We start from the raw sequence: 12498 nt of genomic DNA, 5'->3' as shown, positions 1-12498 counted from the left end.
GCATTTCCTGACCTTGAGGACAGGCTGAGACACTCCAATTTCTCTGCCATGTTTCTGGCTATGAGTCAGATTTTTGCCAGCAATCACTTCTCACTGGAGCGTTCCTTTTTAAAAGTAGACTGACTTTTATGTTGTTGACTTAGTTCCAAACCCTACAAGGCTCAGGTCCAAAACTTTTTCTTGACTCAACGTGGCCATTAAATTCAATGTCTATGGTCATTAGGATGATAGTCCCTTAGCCCACCAAGTATGAACCTGCCTATTGCTCTTATTTTATTCACGCTTAGATTTTCCCCTCTGGAGACTGAAATAGTCAGGTACATTTAGTCTAGCATTTCAAACTGTTAAGTAGTAGGAAGATTTTCAGATCCTCTCTACTGTAGGTCAGAAAAATTTATATATCTATCACATTGTGCATAGTGGCACTCGCCTGTAGTCCCAGCACTCAGGAGGCTAAGGCAGGAGGATGGCTGAGTTTGAGGCCAGCCTGGGTGATGTAGTGAGTTTGAGGTCAGCCTGAACTACATAGTGAAACCCTGTCTTAAAAAACAAAACAAAAATTACACTGAATTTTTCATACTAAAGCAAACAGGATTATAATATTGTAGAGTAGAATACAAGGTTTTACAAGTTCAAAGATCTAGTAACAGACTTGAAAAGAGGTCACTCCAGTGATCCCACCCAGACAAGCAATTTAGAGATCATAAGCAAAGGCCTGGGGACAGCACCTTGTGCAGCAAGACCCTATTTATTGCAAGAATATGCTTTGTTCTAATAACACTCTTACAAGCTACCTACTTACCATTTGCCTGCTGCAAGAGTCTCTGACCAATGCCCCTGTATTTAGCTGTTCTTGATAAAGGCTATGTGTGTCTGTCATGGCTGCTGAACCCTAAGTGCCTCACAGCCTCTCAGATGCAACTCTGACAGGAGCTCTATAGCTCTGGCCCCTATGGAGGAAGGTGGCCTGGCCCATTTCTAGCTCTTCTAGTTTCCAATTCAATAGGATGTGCAAGTGAGCTCCTTGAGAGGAAGGAAGGCATTCTCAGGAGGCAGAAATGCTCAGTGCCAATAGCAGAGGTTGAACACAATTGTGTTAGCTGCCTTAGTGTAGGCTGTCCTAAAGCTCTAAGAAATAAACAACTAGAGCCCATATGTCTTGGCTGCTGTGTATGGGGAGAAGAACAAAAAATAGATATGGAGCACCAAGCCTGCAAGAGTTCAAAAGCCTATCAAACCTAACAAAGACCTTCCCTACTTCATACAGATTTCAGCTCCCTATCATGAGGTACTAATTAGAAGGCCATGATTTGCACAGTACAGCAATATCAGACCCTTTCATCTCTCCAATCTTTTGCTCCTTTTCTGGGCAATTCTGGGCTCCATTCAAAGGATAACATTACTCTCATCACAGAATGCAACAACTAGCCCTTGTGCCTTTGTGCTTGATGTACTTTTGCCCATGGTGTCCTCTCCCATAGCACTTTCTAGTTACCCCCCTCTATTTAATTATTTAAATGTATTTGATACAGGGTCTCACTATGCAGCTCAGACTCGTAATGATCTTCCTGTTTTCAGCCTCCCTAGTGCTGAGATTACAGGTGTGCACCACCATGCCCAGACTCGTACCCCTAACTTTAGCCACTCCTTTTCCTTAGGAGATGGTGGTTAAGGTGGAGCTTTATGGTGTTTGCTCCCTAGTGGGAGCCAGGCTATCTAGTGGGTGTCTAGGGAGGAGTACTGTACCTTTTTTGCCTCTCAGGGTCCTGCAGTCAACACCTACCTTTCTACAGCTGTTGAAGTCACACTGGTCAAGGAAGGAGCACCTGGCGTGGCTTTGGAACGCTCTGTGAATCGGGAGTCAAATGCTTTCATGGGTTCAATCTTGGATGGGGTTGTTAACACAGAGGGTGACAATGCAGCAGGAGTAGAGGTAGCAATCATACTGAAGGGTAAAGAAGATGGGAAGCACATCAAGCATTATTCCTAAAGAATGGGGGGCTAGGACTTATATTGCTTAGAGTCTATCACAAGGGGTACAAATAAACTTCTATCAACACAAAAAATTTCAATATTTAGTCTTTAAAATTTTCATGTTAGAATTTGGAACACTGACTACCTAAGAGGACTGTGAGTAAATGCGTTGTAATTTCCCCCTTCACTGTTCTGAGAGCTTTTAGGGGTAACTAAACACACAGTTCTGTCTCTATAACGTACATATGGCTTGTCAACCCCAAACCACTTCAACTACCAGTGTTTGCCACTTTCCTAATAGAGCTGATGAGAAAAGCTTCCATTCAGAATCCTGAGGTTATGGTCTGTTCCTGGTCTTGCTCTTCAGTCTAGTACCCTCCTCTAAGTGCTTAACCTATAGTTTTTACCTTCTACTATAGGGAGAAAGGAGAGGCACAGCCATGAGCTTCCCCACCTTCCTATTGCTAAGACCATCTCTTGCTCTTGGGCCTTAAAGCCACTGAGCCTCTTGCTGATCTGGTTAACACCTCATCTCTCCATGACTTGTAGGGCCAATGCCTGCATGTTTCTCAGCTCTGGTGACATCTGTCCTTTGTAGACATCCTTCTCTGGATGCTTTGCTTCCTAACTGGTCTTCTTGCACTCTTCCTTCTTTTTTTTTTTGTTCTGAATGCCTTCAGGGCAGGTTTGGCTGGCTCGAGTTGTGGGGATCGAACGACAACAACCTGAGCCTGACTGCTTTGTTGAAACAGCCACTTAAAGAACTGAGCAAAGGGGCAGGCCCCCTGTTCCTTCTCTTTTGATCCATCTTCATGATGCCCTAAAAGCAGTGACACTTGATGTTTGCTGAGGCTGCACAGCATGGATGCCTAAGTCCAGAAGTTAGGACACTGCAATAACACATGACACCATCCCAACTGAGGTATTCTCTTGGTATCAAAAACATAAGTCCAGGGGCTGGGAAGATAACTCAGTAAAATAAGTGCTTGCCTGGCAAGCACCAGGGCCTCAGTTCAATCCCTGGTTCTGCCAAACAAAACAAAACAAAAAACGAAACAAAAAAAACTATAAGTCCCAAAGCCTTCTGTGCCCCAGACTACTACCAGATCCACTGTATGTAGGAACATAGCCTTTTTCCTCATTCCCACCCCTTCCTTGGAGCGCTGCTCTTGCTGTTGTCTCCACATCCTACCTCCTTCCCTTTGGTTGGCTTATTGAGTTCTAGGGAGGGTACCTTCTGAGAAGCCTCCCTGAGACCTGTCTACCAGCCCCTTGGAGGGATAGCCATTCTGCATAGGACTTTAGGAACTACCTTGCAAACCTGTGGCTGCCTATTCTTATCAGCCTAATTTCTTGATTATCAGCCAATCAATCCTCTGTGAATGCCCGGTTCCTGCAAAATGTATAATAGCAGGTATGGTGCTAATGTTTATTGCTGGCTTTCATTCATTTTTGCCTGGCCCATTCTGGTTTCTTAATTTCCCAGATGACGGTCAGTGAGGACACAGGCTTTGAGTCTGATTCTGAGAGTATGAGGAAAGTCATGTGCTTACACATGAGTTCTTTGCTTGGGTTGAATGGTGGGTAAAGCTCACAGCACAGTGAAGTTGAGGCAACATCTCATTAACAGATCTCCAACTTTAATAGCCTGATCCTTGGCCAGGTGAGGGACTTTCCCTAAGTCCTCATAGCTCTGTGCATCAGAGACTAAACTGAACAAGTCCACCCTTCTGAAGATATCCTCATCTGAAAACAAGCATTTCATTTCCCTTTTTTATTAAAAGGACCATGAAATGAAAACAGAATGAAATTCTCAACCTTGGAACCATGTCTACACCTGACCTCTCCCCAAGGACAGGACCAAGACTTGGCACACACTAACCTGTCCTTACTGATAGACTCGCCTGCAGGTCTGGCACTGGTGGCCGCCACAGGCTCTGTGCAAGACTTCGAGGCGCCGAAGGAGTTGGGGGTACTGGAGTCCAGTGGCAGTAGCTGCTGACTGCTATGAGAGGAGAGCATGGTGCCCGCCAGGGAGCCCGAGAGTGGGATGCTGTTAAAGAATGCCGTGGAGAAGTCCCTGTTGTCAAGCAAGAACAAAAGTCAGCTGAAAATCAGATCCCACATCAAGTACCTTGTATCTTTTATGTAACATTTTTCTTGGTTCAGAGGCAATATATTTTCATGATAGGTGATTTGGAAAGTTAGAGAAGTCCAAAGGAAATAAAATACGTTTAATATGCTACATGTAATGGAATCTAAGATGTACTCTGTATACCACTAAGACTACAAGAAAGATAATGATTACTACTACTGCTGCTGTCATTACAGAGGTGTTGTATCATGTGATCATGTCTTTGAATGGAAAAACGCAGCATACTAAGAGGGCTTTCCTTTTATTTAGGGCTCTAGGTCTTGCCACTGGATAGATATATCATTAAGTGACCTAACTTGGTCTCTGCTGAGGAACACAGCTACCTCTTAATTTCTGCTGCAACTACAGCCAAGATATTATAGTGTTAAACTGAGGGCCCTGGACCAGACCACTTGCAAGTTCATGACCTTGTGTACTTCAGTCACTTTTACTGTGCCTCAGGTTGACGTATATAAAACAAAGTGGTAGGACTCTTCCTAGGAGATTGCTTTTCAGACTAAAAGTATAGCACATACTTAGTACGGATTATCTACTAAAAAAATGCCTAGAATTATGACAAAAATTTCCACACCTGTTGGTTACATAGTAAATGGGATAAACTCTTAGAGATGGACTTGTATCAGCAAATAAAATATTTGTTCCTGATTTTTGATAAACATTCTAAAGCTTGATGCTTAGGAGGTTTAAACTACAAACTACTTATAAACCTGCCTATTTCCTCATAATCTCACCACGGTTTAATCAAATTCTCTTGATGCCTGTCAATCAGATAAGTGAAAAATAGTATCATAGCTTTACTTTTTAATTATTGTGATGTAAAGTTATTTTTTCACATGGAAATATTTGATTTTCTTTTTTAGTGTTTTTTGTTTTTGTTTTTAGACAGGGTCTCTTTACTTAGTCCATGCTGGCCTTAAACTCACTGTAATACTCCTGCTTGGGCCTCTGAAGTGCTGGAATGAAATCTGGTTTTGGTGCTTTCTTTATTCATATCCTATCCTTTGTTTATTGTTTAATTTTACTGGCCTTTATTTATTAAGCACTTCTTTTTTTTCTCTTTCAACCTCCTGATAAATTCCCAATTCAGAGATGAAACTATGTCCCGAAGGAGTAATGAAAATGCTAGGACATGCAGGGGTAGGCAAGGGAAGATCCTGCCTCAATGGCTCCCTCCAAGAAGTTCCTCCCACTCCATGGCTCCCTGGCAGCAGAATGAGGTCTAGCAGCTTTCTGAAGACAGGGTCTTGCTAGGTAATAATTCAGCCTGTTCTTGAACTCCCTTTGTAGCCCAGGCAGCAATCCTCCTGCCTCAGCCAAGTGCTGGGATTACAGGTATGTGTATTTATTATTAAATTGAAAGCACTATTTACTAATTAAAAAACAAACAACAAAAAAAACCCAAAAACACCATTCCTCATAGGATATTGTGTTTAGACTCTTCGGTACAGTCATTCTTATAAAAAAGACATGACTTTTGTGTGGCTTAAATTTGGTGTCATTTATAGAAATTTTTTTCTTCTGAGATTATAAAAATATTTTCTATGGATTTTCCCTTTAAACAAAATTATTTTAAAGAACAACAAAAACCCCATTAAATGTCTGACCTGTTCTGTTATGTATCTAGGTTAAGAGGCTAGGACCCAACTTGGTTTCTAGAATGGCAGGTAGTTTTCATTCATTAAATTAATTGCAAATGTTTTATTTTTATTTATTTATTTATTTAGCGAATGTTTTATCACTGATATGAAACACTAACTTAAAAACTCTCATGGATAGTTGGGATTTTGGGGGCAAGAAATTTTACTATATTCCATTGTTCTATTCATATGTCAGTACAGTACCTCATTTTTTAAATTATCATAGCTTACAAATTTTTAATTTCTCGTGGGGCTAGTCTTCTCTGATTAATTTTTTTTTTTTTTGGTCAGAAATATTTCAAAAGCTGAAAATTCCACCCAACTTTAGAATTATCTTATCTGATTTGAAAACACCTATAGTTATTTATACTAGTTAGGGGAGAACTGACTCCTTTCTTTCTTTTTTTAGTAGTAATAGGAACTGATCCTTGAGCCTTCAAACTGAGCTACATTCCCAACCCTTTAACTTTCCATTTTGAGACAGTCACTAACTTTTTCAAACTTGGCTTTATCCTCCTGCTCCAGCTTCCGAGAGGCAGTATTGGGATTATAGGCATGCGACCCTAAGAGAACTGACTTCTTTATGAGTCATCCTAGCTAATCAGTGGCATGTAGTTCTATAGTTTGTGCCTGTTGCCCAGCTACTAAGGAGATTGAGGTAGGTGGATTGCTTAAGCATATTAATGCAAAAAAAGCCTAACGTTTCAGCTTGTTATTATTTCATTTAGAAGTTTTCATTGACATTCAGAAATGAGATAGATCTGTAATTTATTATGTTTTATCTCTGATTTCTTTTGCTTTTCAGATAGGGTCTCACTAAATTGCTCAGGCTACCTCAGACTCCCGAGCTCAAGTGATCCTACTGCCTCAGTTTCTGGTTTAGCTGAGACAAGCATGCACTATGGCACCTAGCTGTCTTTTTACATTTTTGGGCGAGGCAGGGGTAACTGGGAATCCAACTCAGGACTTTGCACTTACCAGGTAGGCACTGTACTGTTTGGCTATATCTCTGGCCCTATCTTTCTATATTTTGACATCAATATTATGATCTTTTTAATAAACAATTTTCAGGGACTGGTGAGATAGCTCAATGGTCTAAAGCGCCTGCTTAGGCAAACTTAGGCAATTGCAAGGACTGCAGTTTGATCCCTGGCACCACATGGCATACCAGCCCTGGCCCCCAGGGCAGGGTGAGCTGGCACAAAAAAAAAAAAGAAAGAAACAGTTTTCAAATTTGACTTCTTTGTGTATTAGAGTATTTATAATGCATTAGCTGTCTATTGTTTTTTGTTTGTTTTTAGAGACAGGGTCTCATTATGTAGTCCAGGCTAGTCTTTTTTTTTTTTTTGGCAGAACCAGGGATTGAACTCAAGCCCTTGCACTTGCCAGGCAAGCACTTCTTCTACTGAGCTATTTCCACAGCCCCCCAGGCTGGTCTTGAACTCATTATGTTGTCCAGGTTGGCCTCATACTTACAACAATGCTTCTGCTTTAGTCTCCTAAGTACTGAGATTATAGATATGTGCTACCTTACCCAGTGAGTCAACTGTTCTTTTAGGTTTGCTAAGATCTCCCTATGACACTGTCTTGGTAGGGTAGCTTTTGTTGGTATTAATTTGTTGATGGTGTCCTCTATGTTTTCTAACAAATTCTTTGGTTTTAGTAATTTTATTTTCAAAAATTATCTACCCTCCAGTTTATCTACAGAGCTCAGAAAGAAATCTTAGTTTTTTATTTCCCACTTAGAATTACTTTGAATATTTGTGTTAATTCTCTTTCTTGATTAATCTAATAATTACTACATGGTTATTTAGGGAATCAGGAAGGTGAAAACCCTTTAAAACACAAGGAATCAAATTTTGGGCCAGAAAATCATATCCAGTGGCAAAAACATCTCTATCGCCCCTGTCTCCTCAATATTAAGACCTAGAAGGATCCACAGAACAAGTGTCATCATTGTCACAACTATAACCCTCATCACCAAAGGTCAAACTGCATCCACATATTTGGTTGGTTGGTTGGTTGCTTGCTTGCTTTCTATCTTTCTTGCAGTATTGGAGATTGAACTTGGGACGTTTCGCTTGCCAAGCAGGTGCTTATGCTGCTGAGCTATCTCCCCATCCCCTTCACACACTTGTTTTTACTTCATCCTAATAAAAGCTGGGCAGTGGATAATTATATTGCTGATTTCTGCTGATCTACTGAAAGGAGCAGTTAACGCTTAAATTTTTTTTGTCTCCTTTTAAATTTCTCATAACTTTTTTTTGATGTATTTGGTACAGGGTCTCACTACACAGCTCAGATTGGTAGTGATCCTCCTGTTTTCAGCCTCCTTAGATCTGGGATTACAGGTGTGTACCACCATACTGGTCTCTATGGCTCAGTGTGTTGGGGGGTGGGGGCAGAGCTGGCAGGGCAGGTGGTGCCTGGGATCAAACCCCACTTCCTATGCTCACCTAGGCAGGTGCTTAGTCTGCTGAGCTATCTCACTGGCCCTCTTATATCTTTTTTTTGGACCAATTTTGCATGCTTACAACTAGAAATCTAAACAACTGATTTGGAATATAACAACCATTGTTGAATTCCTATTATTTTGTTTAGTGAAGGCTTAACCTTCACTAAACAAGGAAAATTATTAATTTGGGAGGAAAAAAGTAGATCTGGCTCTAGCTAGTCTTCTGCTTTGCAGGGCCTCAGTGCCCACACTGCTAATCCACAAAGCTGGATCAGTATATCAACTGATTTAGCTTTCAAGGAAGATCTGGATGGAGTAGCTCGTAGATGGCAACTTGTGGAGTACAGAGGACTGTAGTGCTGTGATCTGCATAAAAGAGTTCCTAATGTTCTAGGAGGATTGCTACACCTTGACAGTGTCCTGTTTTCTTCACCAGGCTTTTACCATCCTTTGAATCAACAAATATGATTTCTTCAGAACAAATAATCCAAAAGCAAGTCTGACTATAGACCTTAAGACAATGGCAAATGGTGGAATCCATGTCCATCCTCTCTGCCCCCACAGGGAAATGTGACTCAGAGCCCTACCTTAGGCCTAGCAGTTCTACTTCTAGGAATTACTCTGAGGAAACAGTCACCGGTGTACTCACAAGTTCATTTAGAATCACAAAAAATTAGACACAAACTACAAGTCTGTAGTTGAGGAAACAGTTCAGTCAATCATGGTGTTTCATAGGATAGGAACCTGAGAAATCAGCAAGTGAAGGCTTCAAGGACTATTTATTACAGAAGACAAGGTGAAGATACAGTAACAAGAGGGGAAAAAGATTGGAAATACAGGTATCAAAATGTTAGCAAGGATTATATATGAAAGACAGGATTTTGGATGTTTATGCTTTTCTTTGGGCTTTTAATATAATTAGAAATATGTCATAAAATGAAACAAGAAAGGAAAAAAAAAAAATCAGTCTGACTTCTGTATCCATGTATCCTCCAGTGGCCTGCTAGCCACGAAGTATGGTAGATATCCCAGCTCTGAGAAGGCCTTCTGGCCTGCAGGCCATCTCAACCCTTTTTACATGAATCAAGTGTACACAAAGTTCTGGGAGGAACAACTCTCTTCTATATCTGGTTAGTCTTATTGGCCCAAGAATCTGTGAAGGTCTAAACTATAAACGTGCTAACTGCTGAAAGGAGAGAAGAAGACCTCCCCAGACAGGGTCATAGAAAGCTTGGTGAATGAATGAGTACCCAGTGTCCAGCTGTGCTATGCAGAGAGGTGTGATTCTTCTCCGACCATCTGCTGTCCGAGTCTCAACTTGTTTCTTCAAAAGATTCTGGCAAAATAGAATCACATAAACGAATGGAAAAGTTTCTGCCAACTGTCAAAAACTCAGAAAGTTACTTCTTATTCTTTTCTTTCTGTGATAGCAATGTTTAGTGTAACACCTAGTCTCCTAGCAAAAAGAATATGCAATAGAGTATTGTTGACTGCAGGCACTGACAGACTGAGGCTACGCTTTGGCAATGCCTCCCACCCTCTCTTCCCACAGCTCATGGTACTCACCATTCTACTCTATTCTGTGAGTCTCACTACTTGAGAGTCTTCATATGAGTGCTTTAGTAAAAGTATGTATCCCATGTCTGGCTTATTCTTAAACTATACATACTAAATGTGAATAACTTATGTCAATTATAATATAGTCAATTATATTTACTATAAGCCAGGTGTGGTGGCTCACACCTATTACCTCAGCACTAGGGAGGCTGAGGCTATATCATTGTGGGTTCATAGTGGGGCTGGGCTACATAGTGAGTTCAAGGCCAGCCTGAACTACATGGTGAGACCTTGTCTCAAAGCACAACAACTACAAAAGAAACAAGCTATACTTTACTATCATGAAATAAACAAAATAAGACTTCTAAATGAGAAAAAAAAAAAAGAGAGAGGGAAAGGGAGGGTTGGATGGGGAGATGGGAGATGGGGGAAGGGGGATCCTAAGAAAATGCATTTTAATTTACTTCTCTACAGCCTTTTGGTACAATGAAATAAAGCCAGCTAATCAAAGCATAGCATTTTTATCAAAGTATGTGCTGAACTTCCTGCACATTAGAGAAGCAGTGACAGAAAGCTAATAGCTGAACCAGCTCCAAACATCTTTCACTTTTACTATCAATACCACAAACACAGCTAGATTCCTGCCTCACTGCCATGGGATTCAGTGAAGAAATAAAGGGTCAGATCTACATCTGTGGCCATATTCTTTTCTCTAAACTGGTGCTTTTCAAGCTGACTTTTATCAGGAGTACACTTCTTTGCAAAAAAGACTCATATCTAAGGGTTCCTAGTCACAAATTCTGTCTGAATAACCCAGGGAAGTGTTGTCAACTGACATAAAAGCACAGGAAATGGGGTAAATTCTCCAGGTAAGTTTGACATTTCCTATCATGTTCTTGTCCCCATTAATAATCCCTTGCCCTCACACGTAAAAATGGGCTTTCAGATTGAGAAAGGGCAACCACACAAGTTTCCTAAGGGCAGAGCCTAAAACTCACTGTTCTGAAAGTCTAGAACTTTCTTGAAAGATGAGCCAGTGAGGGTCTGGTAGCTCATATAAGAGATGACTTTCTTTAGGGGTCCTTGGGACAAGGAGATCTTTAAAAAAGGTGCTTTAGACCCCATTAGTGCCTTGTGCACTTGCAGGCAATAGAACCAATTGGCCTGAAGCTGACTAACTGTGGCCTGTGCATGAGCTCAGCATGTACCAGCTTCACTACCACTCCTGACTGTGGCCCCACCTTTGTGTACTGTCCTGGCTGCCTGTGCTAAGTATGCCCTGTACCCATGTCCTCAGTGCTACTGAACCAAAGTCTTACCTTCCTGATGTCTTCCAAACTTTCTCCATTAACAACTCCTGTTACTGAGGAAGCTGAGGCTGTCTCTCTGGCTGTGGCACCCTTTTGGTCCAGCTGCTGCTGTTGTTGCCTCCGTTGATACTTGAGCATCTCTGGGTTCTCGATAACAGCAGTGGAGAGCTGAGCCTCAGTCATAATGGCCAGGCTCTTACCATACGTGGACTGGTGAATGCGGCTCTGTGGGAAGACAGGAGAGGTTTGGCAAATGGATGTGAGCAGCGCTGTGGCCCACCCACGATTGCACTGAGGGCTCTGAACAGTAGGTTATGGGAGGCCAGCTCCGGTTGTTTCTCACCTAATTTAGTCTGTCCCTGACTAGGCATTTCTGTCAAAGTCTTACAACCTCACTAGATTTTTTTTGTCTTTTTGACATAGGGTTTCAGTAAACAATTTAGGCTGGCCTAGAACTTGAGGTGATCCTCTTGCCTCAGCCTCCTAAGTGTTGGGATTACAGGTGTGTGCTACCATACCCAGCCTCTCACTAGATGTTTATAGTCTCCCATGCATCTATAGCCAGGGAAGAAAGCAAGAGTGATAAAAGAATCTTGTCATACTGTCTGATGCAGATAAAAAGTGGCAATCAATATGGTTACAAATGAAGTGCAGACATCTAAATAGCTAATTTAAGCTCTTAACTCATTCTACGGACCTTAAACAGTAAGGAAACCAGATCCTGGAAGCAAGAGTCTGCTGTTGCTGCTTTTGTCCTCAGACATCAACCACTACTGTGGGAGGTCCCCATAAGTCTTAACAGTGTCTCTAAAACCAAGGGAGGCTTGGCACTGCACTCCAGAAGGGAGCCTTCTGTGTTTCCTTGTGATTCTTTTTTTTTTGTGAAACCAGGGATTGAACTCAGGCCCTTGCGCTTGCCAGACGGGTGCTTATTCTACTGAGCTATTGCCCTGGCCTCCTTGTGATTCTTCCTGACATACTCTGATCCTTCTGATAAACATCTCCTCCATCTCCTAGGCCCTACTAATTCTCTGCCATAACAAGCTAGACAACAAACCCACAAGAGCAGGGACAGTGTCCCTAGCATGCCACAGTGATTGGTGTCCACAAAAGCACAATAGGAAAAATGATAAACCCAACGATATACAAAGGACAAGCACCATGTCTGACCAGGATATAGACTATGGTTTTGTATTTTGAGATAGGGTTTCATTATGTGATTCAGGTTGGCCTTGAAATGTAGGCCAAACTGGCCTCAAACTTGCAGGGATATTTCTACTTTAATCCCCCAGAGTGTTGGGGTTCCAGGCATGAGTTACCATGTCTGGTGGGACTATGGTTAATGGGTATCTGTCTCACATCACAGGATACTGGGCTTCCAGGAAAGAGGAGCTGGGACTTGTGGCTGCA

At 41.7% G+C, this 12498-nt stretch overlaps 1 protein-coding gene across 5 annotated transcripts in view; it reads right to left on the bottom strand.

The window, feature by feature from the left end:
• The window catches only part of LOC101572750 (protein HIRA), a 93810-nt gene that overhangs the window by 24412 nt on the left and 56900 nt on the right, over positions 1–12498 (bottom strand). For all 5 annotated transcript variants that reach the window (XM_004627988.2, XM_023711391.1, XM_023711394.1 and 2 more), the window contains 4 exons: positions 11098–11313; positions 9472–9557; positions 3857–4054; positions 1784–1945 (listed from right to left, as the gene is read on the bottom strand). In XM_004627988.2, coding sequence (XP_004628045.1) covers positions 1784–1945; positions 3857–4054; positions 9472–9557; positions 11098–11313 — 662 coding nt within the window. The remainder of the gene's footprint in view (positions 1–1783; positions 1946–3856; positions 4055–9471; positions 9558–11097; positions 11314–12498) is intronic.

The sequence above is a fragment of the Octodon degus genome, unplaced genomic scaffold (genome assembly GCF_000260255.1).
Source record: "Octodon degus isolate 3935 unplaced genomic scaffold, OctDeg1.0 scaffold00021, whole genome shotgun sequence".
NCBI classification, from domain to species: domain Eukaryota; kingdom Metazoa; phylum Chordata; class Mammalia; order Rodentia; family Octodontidae; genus Octodon; species Octodon degus.
This window is presented reverse-complemented; position numbering and strand designations above follow the sequence as displayed.